Source organism: Coturnix japonica, chromosome 38 (assembly GCF_054131305.1).
Source record: "Coturnix japonica strain WE chromosome 38, WE-NBRP24, whole genome shotgun sequence".
Lineage (NCBI taxonomy): Eukaryota > Metazoa > Chordata > Aves > Galliformes > Phasianidae > Coturnix > Coturnix japonica.
This window is the reverse complement of record NC_140700.1, coordinates 3,691,393-3,712,711: the sequence shown is the minus strand read 5'-3', so window position 1 is coordinate 3,712,711 and position 21,319 is coordinate 3,691,393. Positions and strand designations below refer to the sequence as shown.

At 53.1% G+C, this 21,319-nt stretch overlaps 1 protein-coding gene across 1 annotated transcript; it reads right to left on the bottom strand.

The window, feature by feature from the left end:
• Window positions 1-1,604: 1,604 nt before the first annotated feature.
• On the bottom strand, window positions 1,605-19,911 carry MAPKAPK2 (MAPK activated protein kinase 2). Its single transcript, XM_015885126.3, has 10 exons — window positions 19,348-19,911; window positions 6,622-6,761; window positions 5,062-5,126; window positions 4,560-4,639; window positions 4,343-4,469; window positions 3,861-3,936; window positions 3,641-3,765; window positions 3,428-3,513; window positions 3,252-3,332; window positions 1,605-2,982 (listed from the first exon to the last, which is right to left on the bottom strand). The coding sequence occupies exons 1-10, from the start codon at window positions 19,609-19,611 to the stop codon at window positions 2,839-2,841; spliced, it is 1,188 nt and encodes a 395-aa protein (XP_015740612.1). The 5' UTR covers window positions 19,612-19,911; the 3' UTR covers window positions 1,605-2,838.
• Window positions 19,912-21,319: the final 1,408 nt, after the last annotated feature.

Here is a 21,319-nt window from a genome sequence, read left to right as displayed (position 1 = left end):
GGGGCTGTGAGACACAGAGCTGCCTGTTGTCACTGGTGCTACTTCCAGGGGTGGGATATAGCACTTACCTCATCTCCAGTGCCAATCAGACACCTCTGTCTGCTGTTAAGGTCAAGCAAAGTTTAGGGTGAACTGGATGACATCAATACAGGGGGCACAGCGCTGGTATTCACTGGTTGACTCCACCAAGGAGGGAATGAACATTTTCATACAAATTACCTTCCTCCCATTCCTGCATCGCTTGGGGTTTCAGAGGTTTCCACTCTAGAAAGCAGGAGAACAAGAGCACCTCCTCCCAAGATTGAGACCTTCAACCCCATCAGCTCAGAAGATGCTCTAACCAGGTATAACAGAAAACACCATCACACCTTTCCCCAGCTCACGGTCACCTTCTCCTCTCCTCCTCACCCAATTCACTTCCAGCACTTTGTGGACAAACGTGACTCAAAATGTTGCTTTTGAACCCAAAGCGAGACAATATGGCCCCGTGTGAGTAAGTCCCTGCTCTCGCCTGCCGCCCACACTGACCCCACTATTCCTTTTAGTATCAGAATCGTTACAGAAAAGACACAGCTCTGGTTTCATCCACCTCAACAGACAGAAAGTGGTGACAGATAAAAGGAGTCGGGGTGCACGGGGCCCTTCCGGAGTGATCTGCAAGGAAGGGCAGGAGGAGCAATAAAGGAAATACCAACCTCCCACCCCACAAATGGGGTTTTATCATTGGGATTACGTTTGTTTAATAAAAAAAAACACCAACAATTCTTTCCAAAACGTTGAACCTACGCAAGCTCTGAGCACTAACAACAGCCGTGGGCTGAGCCTGAAGCTGATCTACTGAGCTTCACACCTCTGGGTGCAGTGTGTGTTTGCACAGTCCACATTTCCGCTGCGCAGGGGAGAGCTGCGCTGTGCAAACAGCCACAGGGTGCTGCTGGGTACAGATATCAGCTCACTGGTTTGGAACTTGGCAGCTAGAATGACTCCATCCCGCTTGGCTCTTGCAAAGACGATGCTCCCGTCATCTTGGAGGTGGCCAAAGCTCCTTCTTGCTTGCAGTATCATTGTGGGATGGGGTGCTTGTCCTTCCTGCACAGCTGCATGACAGCAGCCTGCAGTAGCATCCATGGGAGCAGCACAGCAGCATCTCCACCTTGAGAAGCACAAGGAGGGCAGCATGGAGGGTGGTGGTAATTCCTCCCCACCTGCAGATGCTGCAGCCAAGCATTGAGATGAGCAGCAGTAGACCCTGATGCGTCACCTGCTGTGACAACAGCCAGAAGAGAAGGGACAGTGGCAGCACCAAGCATGCCCACAGCACAACCACAACTCCGGATGCGTACTTCCCCCTGCTGGCACCTGGGTGAAGCACCCATGGCCCCAAAACCCCCTTATCCCAGCAGCAATGCCATGCAAGAAACTCCACCTGCAGCATCATCCAGGCAGACCCGGCCACCAGATCTCACCACGTCCCCAAACAAAGGGACTTTGCAGCAGCACTGCATCCCTGCAGAACACTTTGTGGGGAGCTCAGATGCTTTGGAGCCATTTCAGGACATCACCACCTGGTCTGGAGCCACGAGAGCAAGGAGGAGAGACTGGGAGACGCAGGAAGAGTCTTTAATCCAAAAGGACCGAAGAGCAGACCAGAAAGGTTAGTATAAGCAAACAGATGGGAGGAAAAAAAAAAAAATATATATATATATATATAAGATAAAAACCGTTTCTTGAAACAAAATTGCATACAGTGTCTAAAAGATCACCTAAAAACTAAACATGGCCTTAAAAAAAAAACAAAAGGTTTTTTTCTTTCTCCCCGAGCACATTAAATGTGGTAAAACACTGTGACAAATAATAAGTCATGGATTAAAGACTTCAGCGCCGCTGTTCTGCTCGGGGATGGGGGCTTCACTCCCAGCCCCCCCATAGGAGCCACACAGGAGGGCAGCAAGACTCCAGCCCTGCACCACCGCATCCCCTCCTTCCATCACCTGGGGACCCCCAGCACAGCATGATGTTGGTGGGGGAAAGGAGAAGCATCCTTGCCCTGCACAGACTGAGGGACCATGAGGGTACCCCCAAACCCGGCCCCCCAGCCACCCTGAGGTCAGAACTGGATGGCACAGGGTGGGGGTGAGCCCCGTACCGACGCACAGCCACGTATGGACAGACAGCAGCACAGATGCACAGGGTGCTTGCAGAGAGCCCTGTGCCCACAGCGAGTGGAGAGGCTGCAGGGCAGGGCAGGGTTCCAAAGTGTATTTTTTCCCCTTAAACATGCTTCAAAAGCAGCAGATTTCCAAGCCAGGGGGGCAGCACAACCCACCAGCACCAACGTGGCTGCTTTGGGAGCTCTCCTTCCCCAAGCCATGCCCAAAGCTTGCCTCAAGTCTCCACGCAGGGAGGATGCTGTTCAGGTTTTCAGCTCTACAGTAGTTTTAAGAAGTATTTCTGTTCTATCCCCTCCTATAGGAAGGGTCACCACAGGAATTTCCATGTCTTTTGGAAGGAAATTAAAAACAAAAAGCACAATAAAAATTAAAAAAAAAAAACCCCAAAAGATAAAATCCAATTATCAGCGTCGTTCAACTATAAGATAAAATCCCACCCCCCCTCCCAGGTTGGAGAGCGTGGATCAGATGGGGATATCGCCTGCTCCAGAAAGGTCAGAAACACGGGTGAGTAGCTAAAAAGAACTAGTCTGGTATAAAGGTCTGGATTCCATGCGCTTGGTAGAACAGTCTGCCTCTTTTTGTCTTTTTTTTTTTTTCTTTTTTCCTTAAAAAATATATATATATAGTTATTGCTTTCTCAAAGGGCTGGCGGAGCTGGAGCCTTTCAGTGCGGGAGTGCGGCGGGCTCCGCGGGGTTGGCTTTCTTTCTCCTCTTCATCAGCAATGGGTTGGAGGAATCCTCGATCTTCTTGATCTTGATTTGTTCATAGTCCACTCTCATGGTGGCCAGCGCACTCGTCATCTCCTCCTGCAGGGGTGGGAACAGCACAGCGCCCATCAGCTCTGCTGTGAGACCCCCAAGGCAAGGCCTTCCCTTCCCCAAAGCCACCTCCCACATTCCCAATCATAATTATGGGATGGGTCCAACAGACTCGCAGCTGATTTTTCCAGCCCATTCTATCTACAAGGATTTGCATTGCAATTTTATACTGGCCCAATCTGGGACCTGCTCAGTGCCAGGTAGTACCCAGAGCACAGAGCTTTTAAGGGAAGAAAATCAATTCAAAAGAGTCTTACCTTCACATCCTCCCATAGATCCTTCTCCTCCTTCAGCACACGGCTGGTGTGCAGTGGGGTCTGGGGCACCTGCATGGATTGCTGCAGGGGAGAGCAGAGCAGCATCAGCCAGGGGTGTCCCATCCCCAGCCTATATCCCAGTCTCTATCCCCATCCCATCACACCGCGCTGCTCACCATGATCCAGGGGTGGTTCATGAACTCTGTTATCGTCATGCGTTGAGTTGGGTCAGTCTTCAGCAGGTTGCGGATCAGCTGCTTCACTGCAAGAGGGTGAGAAGAAGGGGGGTAGGTATGGGTCCATGCCAGGGCAGCTCCCCATTCAGCCCCAAAACACCTGCACACAGCCCACCAAATGCCCCAGGCCAGTTCAACCCTGCATGGCTTTACCTTCCTCTGACACTTCTGACCACTCGGGGTTGGGAAATTCATACTGGCCCATGCGGATTCGCTTCTTCATGCCAGGGGAGATGGCGAGGCCGTGGTTGGAGTAGAAGGGGGGGTATCCACACAGCCTGAATGGAGAGGGGCAGAATCAGTGTGTGCTCCCAGCAGGGAGCAGTGGGTGATCGGACACCCCATCAGGATGGAGAGGAAATGGCTGACTTACAGGATGTACATGATGACGCCGAGGGACCACATGTCACAGGATTTATCGTACTTCTCCGGGCCCAGCACCTCAGGGGCTGAGGGATAACAGAGTGAGTTTTAGGGTGCAAAGAACCTCAGGGCAGTGCAGCTCCAGTGCAATGCACAGTGTCAGTGCCACCTTGCAGCATGATGCTGCAGCACAGGCACAGCAGTGTTGTCCATGCAGTGCCTGTGCAAGGTGCTGCATGCATGGAGCAGCTCATCCTGCAAACATAGGCAAAGCTACACCCCAAAAAGCAGCAGACCCCCCAAAGCAATACAAAGCAGTCCAGCAAGGGGCCATCCTGAAAACTGCTTCACCATTAGGTGGGTGCAGAGCTGATGGGCTGTGCTGCAGGCAGTAAGCATGGACCCTCTGAGCTTCCCTCCACTTCCAACTAAGGAGGGGGTCCCCTCACCCCCAGCCCTGCAGACCTGAGAGCTTGGCCCCCAGCAGCTTACCCACGTAGTACGGCGTGTAGCACGGAGTGGCCAAGGAGTTGTGTGTGGTGGTTTCTTTAGCAAAGCCAAAGTCAGTGAGTTTTAACACAGCATTGGGTCTTTTGGAGGTGTACAAGAGGTTTTCCGGCTGCGGGAAGACAAGGGACAAGAGATGAAGGCAGGGTTGGGGACAGCCCCAGCAGTGCTGTGGCAGGGCAGGGCTCAGCACCACTCCTACCTTCACATCCCGGTGCGCGATGTTGATCGAATGAAGGTACTGGATGGCTTCCCCAATGCTTTTCATTATCTCTGAGGCCTCTGAAGCAGCAAGGAAATCAATAAAAGCATTTGTAGGTGACTTACAGCAGGCATTGTCCCCTAGGTTACTGTTCAGACCAGAAGCCAAAGCTTATGGCTGCATAAGCTTTGTATAAGTGCTTCCTCTACCTGAAACCTCCCTCCCCAGGCTGTGATTCCACAGACCGTGTGTTCCCTATAAAACCACAACCCTCATGCTTTATGGATTTGGGGGTAGTGTTTCTGTGTTGGAGGATGCTGTGAAAACATCCCTTAGTTCTGCTATTGACTGAGCGAGAACTGGGGCTTTGATCAAGGGTTGAACACCCACATCCAAACTTGGCATTCCCCAAATGCAAAACCCTGATACCGATTCAATGGTAATGGTATAAGGAGCAAGAAATTGCCCAAGCATTGAATAGAGGTCACTGAGGGCACCATACCCCGCTCCGTGAAGGCCTGGTCTCCCCTGTCCTGTATCCGGCTGAAGAGCTCCCCACCATCCAAGCTGGAAGAGAAGCAGCAGGGTTAGGGATGGAGGGGCACATCAACAGCCCCAGCCTGAGTGATGTCAGACCCTTTGGTGCCCAGCCAAGAGCTGCATGAGCTCACCAAGAGGTGAACCTCCTCTCCATCCCCACCGTGTGGTTGATACTTCTGGGCAGCGATGTCCCAGAGCCTCTCCCTTCCAGAAATGAGAGGGGCAGAGGATTCACACGCGCTGCAGAGTGTGTGAACGGACGTGGTCTGCCCACCAAGCCACAAAAACACATTTACAGTAAAGACAGCAAAATGCTCTAATGTGGCGAGGGCACTGCTTGGCCTAGTTTAGCTCACGAGACAACTACCTCTTTGGTGAGTAAACCCCGTGCTGTGCAAAGTGCTGAGCTCAAGTGGCTGCACAGCAAGTTGCCATGTGCCCACATGGGGTGGGTGACACCTCTCACATCCCAACGGGCTGAGAGCAGAGCTGGGCTTTACCAGTGGATCTGCATGGCATGGTTCATGTTGGCTTGGAGATGGGATGGAGAGAGGCAGGGATGGACTCCAACACAGCAGAGCAGCTCATATATAAGGCTCTGAGAAAGGGTTGAGAAACTGGCATGGCTCCTGGGCTTCAAGGTCTCCCCAGGTGCCCTAAGGAAAGGCTCAGCTCCAAGAGAGATCAAGGATAAGATCGGGGATCACTTCTCCATGAGAACAGGGATAACAGAACTTCCTGCCTCAGCCTTATCTCATTCAAGCAGAAACAGCTCCTGGCCCTCCTGGTGCAGATAACATCTCAAGCTGGATATTTTGCAACATGGACAGCACCAAACCACCTGGGAGTACCACAGATCACAGGGTTATGGCCACACCACACTGTGAAGGGAGCTGCATCCCAAGCATCCCTTAGACAGGGGGAAGGCACCACAGTGGTATGCAGCACCCACTGTCCCCACCCTAAGGACCCACTGCCCATCACTCCATCACTTTCCTCCTATGCAGGCAGATATCCTATCCCACCCTATCCCACCTGCAGCTCCCAGATCCTGATACAGGTCTCAGAGCCTCCTCCCATCCTGAAGCCACTCCGTGCACCCTCTACCCACCCCAGGCAACCTGCCAGCTTGCCAGAGGTTTTGGCAAGAGAGCTGTATTAAATCACAGCTGCGGTTGGGATGTGGTTTCAATACTTTCCCCTTCATCCCTCCTCCTCCCCATGTTGTATCAAGCAGCCACCCAAAGCAGGCTGTGCTGCTGACCGCACTGCGCCGCTGGGTGCCAGCACTTGGTATTGAGCCCAGCTTTGCTCGGCCAAAGCGAGTTTGGTTATGACCCATCTGCTGCCAGAACTCAGGCCTGAAGCCTGAGCGAGCTTTCAGAATGACTCAGAGCCAGTGCAAGGCACACAGAACCTTGGAAGTCCATCCTGAACATCATAGTGCAGCACCTCTCATAGCATCAGCGTCCCCCCTTGGGACACCTCACCTCTCCCCATCACACAGCCCCAGTGCACTCACCACTCCATGACAATGAGCAGACACTTCCTCCCCTGGTAGAGGTTCTCATAGACATCCATGATGCGGACGATGTGTGCGCACTGCGACGCTCTCCAGTGCAGCTCCACTTCCCTGCGAGCCTTGGGGCAATCCTGCAGCATCTGCAAAGAGGCAGAACTCCATCAGCTCAGCACCCCGAGGAGCAGAGCAGTAAGCACAGTGCCCAGGCAATGCAGGCACAGTGTGAGCACGGCTGGGTGCTGCATGCAATGCCTCCATCCCCATCTAGTGGGAGCAGAGCAAAGCCACCACCCCGAGAGGCACCAGGGGGGGGTGACAGAGTGCAGCCCATCCAGTTAACCCTCAGCTGTGCTCCTGATCCAGCACCAATGATCCTGGTGGGTAGCAAAAGAAGAGCAGCTCCAGGGAAGGCAGATGGTCTGGAAGTGCTCACATTCGCAGCCCTGAGCCCTGCAGGGAACACTGCAGTACCGCTGCACTCCAGCAGAAGCCAGGCTTGTGCATTACACAGGGTTGAATTGCTCTCAGCTCCCATACAAATCCAGGGCTCCTCTGTGCCCTTCTCCCCTGCATCCTTACATCAGCACAAGCTGCTTGTCCTCATTTCCCTGCATCACATCTGAGATTCCTGCAGACCAACCAGCATCAATCCTCACTGTGCTTAGAAAGCAGCTCTGTTAGCATCACATCCCCATGTGCCACCAAAAGCCTCCGTCTCTCCAGGCAGTAACGCAGCCTCACACTGCCCATCCACAGGCATTATTCCTTCCTTTCAGGGCCAACATCTGCATCCAGCCACCACCTCTGGCCCCACACCTCACCCTTCTACCCATGGTGGGGTCATTCTGCCCAGGGCCCCACATACAGGCAGCTCCAGAGGCCATGATCCCAAAGCACACAGACCCGAGGAGGGCACAAAGTAGCAGCCAGATGTTCCCCAAATAACAGCAGCCCTCTAATGAGGCTCTTGCCCTTCCCAAAGACAACTCACAGTTCCCAGGTGCAGGAAGGATTTGCTAAGCTGCCATAGACTATTAATTACCGTGTTCATCAGGATAAACAACCAGCCTTAATTATTATACTTCTAAATATAGAGCAACAACCGTGCCTGTCCTGAGTGTATTTCATCTTCCTTCCTGCCTCCAGCAGCTCCGGGGCTGGGTTTGGCAGAGCAAAGAACCCACTGCCACGACCTCAGGTTGACACTGGGGGGGCTCTGGCACCAGGATTAGGGTTGGCCTTAGGGAATATCATGCTGTATTTCTACACCTTGCTCCACAGCATCGTATCCATTGGAGCAGCAGGGAAAGGGCCTGGAGAAAAGCTTTGTTATCCACAGCTCTGCTGCAATAGCCTGGGTGGGGAGTCAGGAAGTTTAAAGGAAAGGGGAAAAAAAAATAAAAAAAAGAAGAAGAAAATGGTAATTGCACACTGGGAAAATTGAACAGCAGGAAGCAGACAGGGTAATTCTGAGCAAGACAAGCAGGAGATGTACTAAAATATACATCCAATTTTAAAGTGCTTTTCAGGGAGCTTAATTGTATTCCTAACGAGCTCCAGGCAGCTGCCTCCATCACCTGTACAGCACGGCCGTGACATTTGCTTTTGTGACATTTGCTTTTGTACTCAGGCACCCACAGGCAAGCAAACAGCTTCCTGATGGCCTCCCAAACACCCTCTGCCATTCAGCTCAGCCAACAGCCCGGCCTCACTCCGGCTTCCTGCTGGCTATGGGATGGAGGGGTGGAGGAGCAGAGCCAGCCTTGTTAAGGGCACCATTGGGTCTATTTAGGAAGCGTTTCTGGTGCCCACTAAGGGCCAGGCATGGAGAGGTGCTGGGGAAGGGGGATGCAGAAAGGACATGGTAATGCCCAAGCCATGATAAAAGCATCCCACACCCTCACCTTTACCATCCCTCCCTGCCCCACAGAACCCATTGGTGCTGAGCCCTCCAACAAGCTCTGCAGAACCAACAACAAACCTTCACGCTTTCCTATTTCAGGTTAAAACACAGCACCACACGTTCACAAAAAGCAACAAAGATTGGCTTATACAACACCATACAACAATGCCCATGTCCCCATTTTAGCTCTGGTATCCAGGGCATAGCCATATTTATATTTCTTGGCTTGCAAAGAGATGGGAAAAGCATCTCATATTCCCTTTAAATTCAGGAAGGGTTAAGTGCCTCCATCCTGTGATGCCAGGCTGGGGCTGCCCAGGCCTTAAGAACAGCATAAAACATATGGAATTCTGCAAGGACTGAGAGCCCTTATTGGAGAGCATCAGTGCAATGTAGGAGCCAGGAAGGAAGGAAGGGAACAGAGCACACACAGGAGCTGCAGCCACACACACAACGTGCTCTAGTTCCCCCCCACACACACACAGACAGAGCTGAATCAGCCCCACCGCCCCCCACAACGTCATGTGTGAGTCACACAGGGTGGAAGCAGGGAACCCATTAGGGCAGGACCAGGCTTTGCTTGGCATCCCACGGCTCAGGGAGTTAACAGCAGCCCTGGCCTGTTGCCACAGCCAGATGCATCCTTATTTCTCTGCTCCCCCATCAGCAGGGCTTCACACTTTGCTCTGGCGAAAGAAACAAACAAGCAAACGAAAACCAAACAGCTGCCAATACATTTGCAAGGCCCATACTAGCTATGATCTCCCTTGGAGCAACAGAAGGGCAGGGAGGAAGCTCAGCTTCCTGGACTCTTTCCTCCTCCCTGCTTACTTTCCCTCTCAAATGCCTCCTGCAGACCCCACGCCTTTTGTGGCCACATGTTTTAGCTGGCGATGCCAACGTGAGTTGGCAGTTTCACAAGCAGGCAGAGGATACAGGATGCCGTGGGAAGAGCTGCGGTGATTGCATGATGATGCTTTCACAAGGAGCCCTGCAAGAGCAAAGCCAGCAAAATCCCGGAAGGAAGAGCATTGCAAGCATTGAGCAATGCCCAGAGAGCACAGCTAAGGCTGGTCCCACTGCAGGGGGATGCTGAGGACCCCCACCCTGCTGCCCTTAGCAGCCCAGGGCATCTGCTGAGCCTTTCCTCACCCACAACAGATGTGACAGCTATTCAGCTTTTCAGGCAGGAACAAAAGGCCATCCGGGCTCACAAAGAGGCTGTGGCTTAACCAGGAGCCACCTGCCAGGGCCCCATGCAGCGGGGTGCTGCTGCTCGGCCAGCCCAGCTCTGCTGCAGCAAAATCCAAGTACAGTGATTTAAAGGTACTCAGGGCACCAGCACAGGAGGATGAGGATGAAGGGAGGGGGCTGCAGAACTCACAGGAGAAGTCAAAGCAGGTAAATGGCAGCACGAGGCGGCCCTGCTGACTCAGAGACTTGCAGGCACGGCAGGCAGCGCTTAATAGAGACAAATGATGAGTGTATCTGAGAAAAACAACAGGAGAGGACCGTTCGGATCCTGGGTTTTGGCTGGGGATGACCCTGTGCTCACTGCCATACCCGAACATCAAAAGAAATCCTGAGTTTTGGTGACTTGCTCATTATCCTTCTCTCCTAATAGGACAGTGTATTAATATCTTAGCCCAGGCTGCTTCTGTTTCTTCTAGCAGAAGCAGCTTGGACTGACGCTTGAGCAGAGCATAAATCACATAGAGGTGAAAGGCCCCCAGAATGCCTCAAATGCTGCTCATCCCTTCCTTGGGTCACCTCCTGCTGGCAGCCACTGTGACACCGAGTGAGGAGGATAGACAGGGGACAGGGCTGGTTGGCTTGGGCCCAGGCAGAGACCAGCATTGCCATCAGCACCAGGGCCTGCACTACAAAAAGCAAAAGGAGAAGTCAGGGAGGGGTGAACACCACCCTCATATGAGTTACACTGGGGCCAGCCAGTGTTTCACGCTCAGTCTCTTTATCACCACCTCCTTGTAGAGCCTTTAAGGATGCTTCCAGCCCTCCCTTCAGATCCCAGCCCTGAAGCCATGTGTCTAATCAGATTTCCTATCAGAGCTGCTGTGCTCGTGAATGGAAAAGCACATACACGTCCTTTATGATAGGAAGTGGTTGATATTTATGGGCGCGTTTAATACAGAAGCAAGCACTGCGTAAACCATTAACTCGGCTCTGACCTACGTACTTTGTACTTCCCTCCCCAGGCAGCAGGAATGGCCTGAAAACCCACAGCTCCAGCACCTCAGTGCCTCTGTAGCACAGCAGGGTGCCAGCTTGAGCCCCACATCCATAGGACACACTGGTGGGCCCAGCCCTGAGCAAGCACCAGGACCTCAGAGCATCTCTGTGTCCCTGGCCACAGCAGCTTCACAGCAACCCTTTGCCTGGCTACACTGGGAACCCCATATTTACTTATTCAACCAGCTTTTGTGAAGCCTCCTTACCCCTACATGGGTTGGGAACAGCCAACATGATGCAGCACAGCGCTCCCGAACCTCATATCACCATTCAGGGCATCATCAAGGTTTTATTTACGTGCCCTTGAAGCTCGGTGACGCACGGCACGTTTGCATCACTCCGTCCTCTCTGCGGTGATTTGTTTAAGAGCATTTTGTACCCTTGGCAGGCTCTGGTAATGACAGCAGTCAGCAAGCACCTCCCAACACCAAGACCAGGGACATGCATCGCAATCACAGCAGCCCACTCCTGAGGTTACATGAGCATCCCACACAAGCCATGTCAACCCAGAGACATTCAGCCCCCTCTCTCCATACCCAAAACCAACATTTGGGATATGGGGCTGCCATGGAATGAGCTGTGTCCCCATGTCCCCCCCAAACCCCACGTGGTCTGGGTGCTGCCAGGGACATGGGGCCGGCTGCTGCCCTACGTAACCAGCTCCTGCGTTAAGCGGCCACTGCTGCTATTGAAAGGAGGTTTTGTGTTGTGCAGGGGGAAGGTCGGAACAAGAGCAACACGGGGATTTCATAACAAGCCTTTGTCTGCGCAAGCAGGGGCCCCACGGCTGCCTCCCTGAGCATGCTCCCCCCGGAGCTGTGACCGCCCTCCTCCGCCTTTGTCCTCCAGTCCACACGTAAAAGCTCTTCGGGCTTTCCCAGTGCTGCCCTCCTCCTCCTCCTCCTCTTGCTGCTGCTGCTCTGGGGATACCCCACAGCCCTGCAGGATCCAAAGGATAGTTTGCACACTGCAAAACGTTTTGCAACAAACCCACATGGGTTAAGAACCGAGCAACCCTCCAACTCAAAGCAATCCATGGGCACGTGTACCCTTGAGCACCGGAGCAAGAAGCATTTCAGAGGAAATCCTGACCTCAAAGCAATGCAACGAGAGCAAGCAAACAGCCCCACTGGCAGCCCTTCAAGCAACCCTGTAGACCACCACCATCCCTGCACATGGCCTTGCAGAGCAATTAGAGCCCACCCCATCTCCCAGCCCTCAGCAATTCCAGCTCCTGCCGCCCCCTCCAGGGCTCATCCCCTCTGCACCAGGCACCGTGAGACAGTTCCAGCCGAGAGGAAAACACAGTTACGCTTCTATTTTAAAAAGCCCTTTTTGCATCCTGCTGGCACTTCATTAAAGCACTTAGGACACAGCTGCTATTATTAGGCTCTCCCAGCAGTAGCAGCAGCCCCACACCGGGCACGGGGAGCAGGAGGGAGGCAGGGAGGTCTGGCAGAGCCAGGATGGAGCTCAGCAGCCCGGTCAGCGCTGTAACCTCGAAATACCTCATCCCGCAAGCATGCAGAATTCAGCACAGCGCCGGGACGAACACGCCTCCAAAAACACCATCAGAGGAAAAACCTTCTCCCCTCTCACCACGACTGAGAAGGAAATGTTGGTGTCTAAAGGCAGCTCCCACGAAGAGATCCAGCTCCGAACACACTGTCAATAGCTGAGGTTTTATCTGCTTGCATCTTAAATACACAGTGAGAACACGCACACGCTGGGAAGACTTGCTGGTCCTTTCACAGATGCTCAGTATCCCATTGCTAGGCAGTTTCTAGCACTAAGTTCCTTGTTTTCTTACTAAGTACGACTGCAAGTGTTTCACCTGCCACGTTACAACAGACAGGGGGATGAAAGGATAAAAGCAAAAAAGCAGGGGGGGGGGGGTTAAACAAAGGTGAAAACAAACAGGGAAAAATAAACTATCACTGCATTTAATGCCACTGCTCCAACTGTGCATACCAGACAACCCCCTCCCCAGCCCCTAAGACCAAAGCAAGCTGGCACTGTCAGCTCAACATGGCCCTATAGGCACAGGGTGAATGGAAGCAGCTCTTGTGTCCTGCCAGTTCCAGGAAAGCCACTTCATGCCATGGGCAGGGAGATGTTCTCCCCCTCCTGTGATAACACACTGGATGTTTCATCCCCAAAGCTGAATAAAGAGTGTGAATGAGGATACAAGGATATAGATGCTAACACAGTGTGAACCACTGAGTCACCAGAGGCAAGCAGTGAGGTGTGGCCAGCTCCCGGATGGGATGGCCTGGCTGGTGGGAGAGGGCTGCTTGTTTACAAGGTCAGACAGGAAAGCAGGGAGCATTCCTGTGCTCTGAACTCCCATCCAAGAGTCAAAGTGAATTCCCCATCAGTCACAGGGTGGTTGCTCTTTCTCGTGTCCCTGGTGCTGGGAAGAGATTTCTCCTTGCAGGGAAACTCGCCGAAGACAAAAACAAGGCTCTTGCAAGCTCCTGAGTTAGCCAGATGAAAGCATTCCTTATGGAATTCTCAGTCAGGATCCCCAGATCATCCTTCCCACAGTCAAGGCACCACACACTGTGTGCTACAGCTGGAAACCCACACCGAGCCCATGGCATAGGGTGCACACACCCCAACACACCAGTGCTCAGCTTTGATGACTTCCAGGACACAGCTTGGTTTCAAGCTTCCCAGCAAACCCACCCCTTCCCAGGGAAAGGCATCCAACCACTGCAGCAACTTGTGCAACAGCAGCCCGTGTTTTCTTAGAGATCTGCTCAGACTCATGAGGAGCAACGTTGTGAAATGGCTGGAGAGGAAACAGGAGACACAGCAGAGACTGGGAGAGGAGGCTGATGTGGGGGGCTTCAATGGTCCCTGCAGCCCAGCTGTGTCAGAAGGGGATGGGACATGACACCCATACAGCAAGCACAACCCCTGCCCTTCTGCTAACACACACAGATACAGAATGTATTAAACCTGTTCTGAAACATTCTTGAATTTCAAGATAGTAGATGCAATAAGGCTATCATTACTACTTCAAATAAAAACAGTCTCGCTACCAGACCAGCCTTCCTCCCTGTTTATTTTTTCATCCAGCAAGCTGAAGATAACACGCATTCTTTCCTGTCTGCTTAGATCTGATTGCACATGCTTTCCCCCAGCCTCGCTGAGGATAAGACAAGTGAGATGCTGTGCCCATTTCCGAGCAGTGCTGCTTGACCCTGCTCCCACCCTCACCTATCAGCTCCAGCCGTGACTATTACAGCACTATTGCACTGCCAAATTTCCACAGCAGTCCCAGCTTTAGTTCTTACCCTGAAAACACACATTTGGCACCAAGTCCGAGGAGCCTTTTAAGACGCTACATGAGCTCTACACCATGACTCAAGGCTGAAGGACACGGGCAAGGAAAGTGGAATGAGAACTGCTTTATTCTGCAGAGTCAGTGCAGAAGATGCTCCACATCTGCCCCATGGGAACCTATAGATGGGGCTGCCTGAAAAGCATTGGACGTCTCAGCCCTTCAGCAGAGCCCTGGCCAAATGCTGTGCAGCTTTTGTCTGCTCCAGCATGAAAGGCACACAGCAATGACAGCCGAAACTCATGCACGTTACCATCCTGAGGACAAGAGAGCTGAAAGGGCTGAACTCATCAAGAGAACCCAGGGAGCCGCCTGCAGGCAGGGGCACACACAGAGGCAGCAAAGGTGATTGTGATGGAGAAAACAAACCCATCCTTCCAACGATCCCATACTGGGATATCTTATGGGAGCTGAACTGCAGAGTGTCTGCCTGGCTGGATGCCCCAGGAACATTCAGATCTGAGATTGTATTTTGAACTTTACCTCTAGTTTAGGCTGCAGCTCTCTGGGTGCCCCGGCACATAATCACATGCATCCCTGATGCCAACAGCTTAAATAATCTCATTACATATGACGGCAAACACCGCAACAGTCGCAGGCTGCTTGAGCCAACTTGCTCACCTGCCCTTTCCGCTGGGAGAACTGCCTTTGTCACAGCAAAGCCACGCACCAACACGATGCACTAATTCATGGAAGGATGACGCCGTCCTCCCCAGCAGCGTCAAGCTCAAGGTTGAGCTGTGGCCGGGTTCCACGTGCTCCCAGCACAACATACAAGGCTGTTGGAGCTCTCTGGTTCAGCCTCGCTCCCTGCATGCAGGCTGCTCACTGCAAAGGAGCAATGCCAGCTGCCCAAAGGTGATCACAATGCACAGCAGCCTAGATCATGCTAAAGCCCCATCCCATTGCAGCCACCTGGGACACTGGACTCCCAGTGGGTTTATTAAGGAACATAAATAAATCTGGTAGTGCTGTGTTCATGGGGCTGCCCCAGACTCTCCTTACTCAACCCGTGGGCTCAGATGGGTTCTGACCACCTCACTCTCAGCTCACAGCTGGGAGAGGAGCCCTGCAGCACCCCACGCTATGGTAGGGGAAGCCTGGGAGAGCCAAAGGCCTGAGAGGCCCCAGGGGCAGCCCCACAGCAGCCAGCCCGGCGCAGGGGAGGGGAGGCAGCGCGTTATTCTTGGAAACCAGGAGGTGAGGTCATGCTGCCTGAATGCTGCAACTTGAGGCCAGGCGTGCCGGGCTGGGAGAGGGGCCTGACTGCAGCCTGCGAGGTCTATGTGGGCCTGGGGCTTACACACAGGTTCCTTCCCCCCTCCCCATGCTTCCTCAGCATGAGATCTCTTGGAGCTCTCCTGACCTGTCCAGCCAATGCACTGGGCTTATCCAGCAGCCCCAGAGGTCATCTCTGGGACTGAAACAAGGGGACACATTTAGGCTAGCACTATATAGCAAACCCCAGCAAACTCCCACCTCCCCACCCGCAAGCATAGGAAGCACTGAGCTCCTTTTGCAAGCCCCTGGGGCTGAAGGCATTCAGTCATTAAGAGAAAGAGCCCTATCATTTCCTGAGCATGTGCCAAAGCAAAAGTCAGCCCCCGGCTCCCAGGCTGTTATCAGTTTATCTCCGTTGTCAATATGACTGTTCGGAACACGTAATGTATTCTGAAGGGATTATGGCTGATCATAAATTGTTTAAACAAACTCAAAACCCAACTCAGTCAACTCTTTTGGTCAATGAGATAATAAACCACCGCGTCGGAAAAGCCCCGGTGATGTCGCTATACTTTCCACGGCTTTAAAACTATGAGTTGCATAAAAAGCCACAGTGAAGACATTTTTGGTTACATAAAATACATGGTAGAGCTCACAAAAATCCCATCGCTGACACAGAAGTACAGCAGACATAACACGTGTTCTGTTCCCCTGGAGCAAAAGCCCGGGATATTCACACACTCCATCACTTTGAGGGTATTTTTCCAGTTAGTTTATATGAAGGATAAAGGATTCGATCTCAAATGAAGCTAAAGAAAGCCAGGGGAAATAGGGTGCTCTGCCTCTTTGAGTGCCTTATACAATATCTTAGCCATGACAGCTGACCACAAGGCCACCATCTACACGAACACCCCCAACACTATGCAGATACAACTACAATACAGCCTGCCCTACTTCCAGGACAGGCAGCTCAGAAGAATAATGAAGCACAAAAGTGCTGGGCTCCTTCCTCCATCAGAGGAACCATCACTCACCTTATCTGATGAGACAGAAGACTGAGTGAGACTGAGTATGTTTCACAAACATGCCCTGAAGCACTAAGGATGCTCCAAAACCCAACTGTGAGAGGGGACAGCCCTGCAGGCAGCCTGAGGCTCTCCCACCTGAAGGAAGAGGTGAAGATTTCCTACTTTGAAGTCTGAGTGAGGAATACTGATGGTTTATTTTAAAGGAAAACTGCCCCATCGGTGACACACAGCCAAGAAACAAACCCATCACCTGACCTACCCAGCCCATTCTGGGTACCTGCCATTTCCCTGCCATGCATTGAATTCAGACAGCAACCTTCCACCTGCACCCTGCCTAAAGATGAGCTAAAAGCAGAACTTGCAGCCCTGCACCACCATCACAGCCTGCATCACATAACACCAACAGCCTGACCACAGCCAGCAATGCTATGTCAGGTCAGCAGTGAACTACATACAGACAAGCCTAATTTTGCTTATTAATTAATGGCACCGAGGTAAAAGGAAGAAATGGGTAAGAACCCACTCAAACGTCACATTTCAACTCCATCCATCACTTCTCTACAGCCTTCACAGCACCCAGGAGTTGAGCACTGTGCACCAAACAGGGTCTCACAGCAGCTGAGATTGGAAGCTCAGGTGCATCTCTGAGCCTGCATGTGAAATCCTGAGTGCTTCAGTTCCTCCTTGATAGTGAAAAATAAAACTAAGGGTGGAAAGCTGGTGAAATAAACAATAATGATCAAGAAGAGAAGTTAAGGAATAGCTCCACGTTATACCCAGGTATGGTGCAGCAAATATAACTACCATCCATTTAACTCACACACACAGCATTGTTCCATTTAAAGATGCATCTCTGCCACGGACCATTGCACTGGTAGAAAATTGGCTGTAATGTTTTCAGTGCTGTTGGAACTCAAAGTCTGAGCTCAAACTCTCCCCCAGCACTGAAAAGTGCTCTTAAGCAAACTGACCCTCAGCAAAACTCCGGCGTAAATGCATCTCTCTGTTTAGGTTTAGCAACATAATAGCTGCTCCTGACCTAAAAGGAAGCACATTGTAACCAGAAGACACCATTAATACTAAGGAGACGCACAATCGTTTCCCTCTAGCAAAGAGCTGCATTAAGATAGATCTTGGAACAGAAAATGTAAAGAGAAACTGCTCGGAATGGAAAGGTTTGCTGCACCACCAAAGCAGGCGGCACGAAGAGATTTCAGCTGTGGCTTCTGGCTACAGGCCATTAGAATTCTTTTAAGCATCATCTGAAACATGACGACTCGATGCAATCACTTCTGTGCATCCTGCTTTAGGTCATCATTCCACGCTGATGCAGCCCATGAGTAATTCCAATCTAAATACATCTGCAGGTCCCCAGCAGAGACAGCGTCCTGACTGTGGAACAAGGGATGGATGAAGTCAGCTCCCATCGCATCCCAGGATGTCACCCCATGGGTCTGTGCTCACAGGACAGCTTGTGTGAGATCCCAAACACTGCACAGAATGGCTTGTAAGGGGCTGGAAGGAATTGCTTACAGTAGCAGCTGTGCTGATCTTTGAAAAGCCAGAACACCCCTTTCTGCATTGGGGAAGTGCAAAGAGGCCGGGACAGGGGACAGAGGGCAAAAGACCAGCAACTTTCCAATGCAGAGATCCAGCATCACCCTCCAAGAGCTGCTCAGGCATCCCAAGTTATAACACCAAGTCCTGTTTTACAAGATGCTTTTCCATTCAGGACCCAGCTTTAAGTCCTGACAGCTGCTGCACTGCACTGTGGTAGCAGCGGGAGCACAGAGCAGCCCCAACTACCCCAAAAGGAGCCCTGGTGTCACCCGTCCCTGCACCGCCGCTCCATCCTTCCCCTTTCAACACTGCAAAAGGGAAGTGCTGGATCCATGCTTTAGAGGGTTGAGTCAACTGCAGAAGTGATGAAGAGAATATCTGTCAAAACAGAAGAGGATTTTGCTGATTTCCACCCAAACGAAGTGCCGACGCGTGTCACCCTGCAGCGTAACGGGATGCTCCTAATGGAAGCTGCCTGCTTTTGGGGAGCAAAAGTCAAACTTTCATCACCCCATTGAACAAGGCCCCCTTAGCCACATGCTTTCCACACCACCCTGTCCCCATGTACCTCAGTGGAGCCACTCATACCTCCAGAGCCCACCTGCTCATTCATTCACATTGCAAACTCCGAGAGCAATAGAGAAGCAGCTCTACAAGGTGGGGGGTTACGGATCCACACAGTTATTCTTTCAGCACTCACCATCCTCAGGGGAACAGCGGGGTTCTGAACAGCTCCTGCGTGGGTGAAAGCTGCAGCTCTGCTGGGAACACGGTGCTCCCAGGCTGCAGATCCACATCACCCAGTACCCATCTCTACAAACCTCCCCTCGTCTCTCTCCAGCAAGGAGACACTCCTGCCTTCCTTCCCTCAACAAGTGATTTCAAAACAAGGAAACCTCCTGTCTGTAAGATCCGCAGCTGAACGGGGATGCTAAGGAGCGAGTTACAGACAATGGATGAGCAGGGTAACAAGGAAACGCTCTGTTGCTGCTTGCTGTTACACGCTGATTCATGGAGCCTGGGGAGACCTGTGGGCACCAATGGAGCTCTGTGCATGGACCCCGGCTCAGTCTGCCATCCAAACACTGAAGCAAACAAACTCACCGGACAAATCGCACCGAGCCCGGGCTACTAAGGCAGCTCAAGCAGCTGTTAGTTGCTTTGTTTGTATTAGAAAGCCATAAAGCTACAAACCCAGCTCTGTTAATAGAAAGCAACTCGGCCGGGCGGGCAGCAAGGCAGGGAGGCAGCTCTCCCATTGTCCGCAAAACCGGTTCCCGAGTTTCGCTGCCCGTGTCCCCGCTCACACCGGGAGGAGCGGGGGCTCGGGGCGGAGCGAACCGACCCGCACCGCCTGGGGACCCGGAGGAACCCGAACGGGGGGGGAGAGAGTGCGGAGAGCACCCGGTGCGCACCTTAAGGGCGAACTTCTCCCCGCTCTTCTTGCTGAAGATCTCCAAAACTTTCCCGTTGATGCCGAGCCCCAACACTTGCGTGGTGACCTTGTAGTCGTCCGTGATGGCATTCTTCCGGATCTGCAGGCCGCTCTTCACGGGGAACGGAGGAAACTGAGGCGGTGGAGGCGGCCCGTGGGGAGCGGCGGGCGGCGGGGGAGGCGGCGGCTGCGGCGGCGGAGGGCTGGGAAAGCCGGAGGGCGGCGGCGGAGCCCCGGAGAGCATGGTGGGAACCGGCGGGGGGCGGTGGGAAGGCCTCGGGGTGCGGGAGAGCTCCGGGCAGAGCGGGCGGGTGGGCGCCGGGAGCGGGGCACGGGGAGGGGGAGAAGCGCCGCCACCGCCGCCGCCCCCCGCCGGTGCGCCCCGGCCCCGAGCGCGGCGACGGGAAGAGGAAGGCTCCGGTGAGGCCGGCTCCTCCTCCTCCTCCTCCCGGAGCGGTTCGGCTCTGATGTCAGCGCCTCGCCGCGGCCGGGCACGGCCAACGGGGGAGGGACGGGGCGGGGATGGGCTGCGCTCGACGGGGCGGGGGCACCGAGCGCACGGCCCGGCCCCGCAGGGAGAAGCGGAGCGGGGGTGGAGGCGAGGAGGGGTAGATGGCTGATGAGTGCCATCCCTGATGGTTACTCTGCTCTAATAGAACCCGTGGAGCTGGGGACAATGGCACCGAGGTGCGGAGCGACACAGCATGGGAGAGCCGTCCGAAAGAATAAAGTGATGAGTTATCCCTTCTTCCAGTCTCAGTCTGGGATCAGTTCGGAGCTGCTGGGATGCCACGGGCAGTCAGGCTGCCTGCTGTGCATTTATCAGCTGGAACGAAATTGGAAATTCATGTTTTATTTGCGGATACAGAATACACAGCCTGCTTGCCGCCTTTGGTTTACACTCATCCCTCTATCGCCCACAAACAGCAGCGAACACACCATGGAGATGGCTGTGACCCCAAACCCTCTACATGGGGTGCCTCCAGGAGGACACAAACACCCCGAGAAGGGCTTTGAGCTGCAGTCCAGTGCCCAAAAACACGGGGGGAGCTTCGGCAGTGGAGCAGGAGGCCCTGGGCCATGCCTGTACCTTCCATGAGCAATAGCATCTGCTCCAGTCTGTTAGTCAAGCCAATAATACAGCCCCATCTGTTCGAAAAGGTCAGCTTTCGCTCTTTAAAAGTCAGTTTTTAACAAAACCTGATCAGTAGCTGTTAGAGGAGCAGCTCCAGCTAATCAGAGAGCATCATCAGTGACGAGGAGCATCTGTCACTCCGTTTAACAACAGCTGGGGGGAGATCCAGCCCTTCTTACACCAACCTCGTGCAGGTCAGTGACACTGCGGAGCTGCTTAGGGCTTCCAAATGTCACCTCCCATCCCTCCATCCCTGCCTTGAGCACAGAGCAGAAAGTGGGCAAAGGGAAACCACAAACCCCCCTCATGCTGCTTTGCTTCCTTTAGTTTCATTCACGTTTTATACTGTCACCCAGCACCCTGCAGGAGCCCACAGCACCGGGTCAATCAGCTCCATCACACCCCCGCGAGGATTTAATGAAAGCCAAAAGAAATGAAACGAAAGGTAAAGGAACTGAAAATGACCGCTGGGCTCTGCAGGGCGGCCGCACTGCCACGAGGTGGCCCCCATAACACGCAGAGCTTTGCAGCTGCAGGATGGCTGGGGTGAAAAGAAACAACAAACCACCACCTACAAGGAAACAGCCTCCGAGAAGGCAGTCGGTACAAACAACCCGTTATCAGAGCACAGATCCCTCACCATGGGGGTAACACAGCAGCCCCGCTGTCCTCACCCTACTCAGCTGCTGCCCGCTGACAGCCAAAGCAATGCATCCCTCCTTCCATTTCCATCTGCAGTTGGGAACAGCAGGGCTGGCAGTGGGTTTGCGGGCTGATCAGTCAATGTGCTTTCCCCAGCCACTAATTAGCTGCGTTA

Excerpts from the sequence above, each read along its gene's own strand:
- MAPKAPK2 (XM_015885126.3), bottom strand. The coding sequence starts at position 19,611 with ATGCTCTCCGGGGCTCCGCCGCCGCCCTCCGGCTTTCCCAGCCCTCCG. Across the intron at positions 6,762-19,347 it reads GGGAGAAGTTCGCCCTTAAG|ATGCTGCAGGATTGCCCCAA; the intron begins GTGCGCACCGGG and ends GCCTCTTTGCAG. Across the intron at positions 3,333-3,427 it reads TGAACCACCCCTGGATCATG|CAATCCATGCAGGTGCCCCA; the intron begins GTGAGCAGCGCG and ends TCTCCCCTGCAG.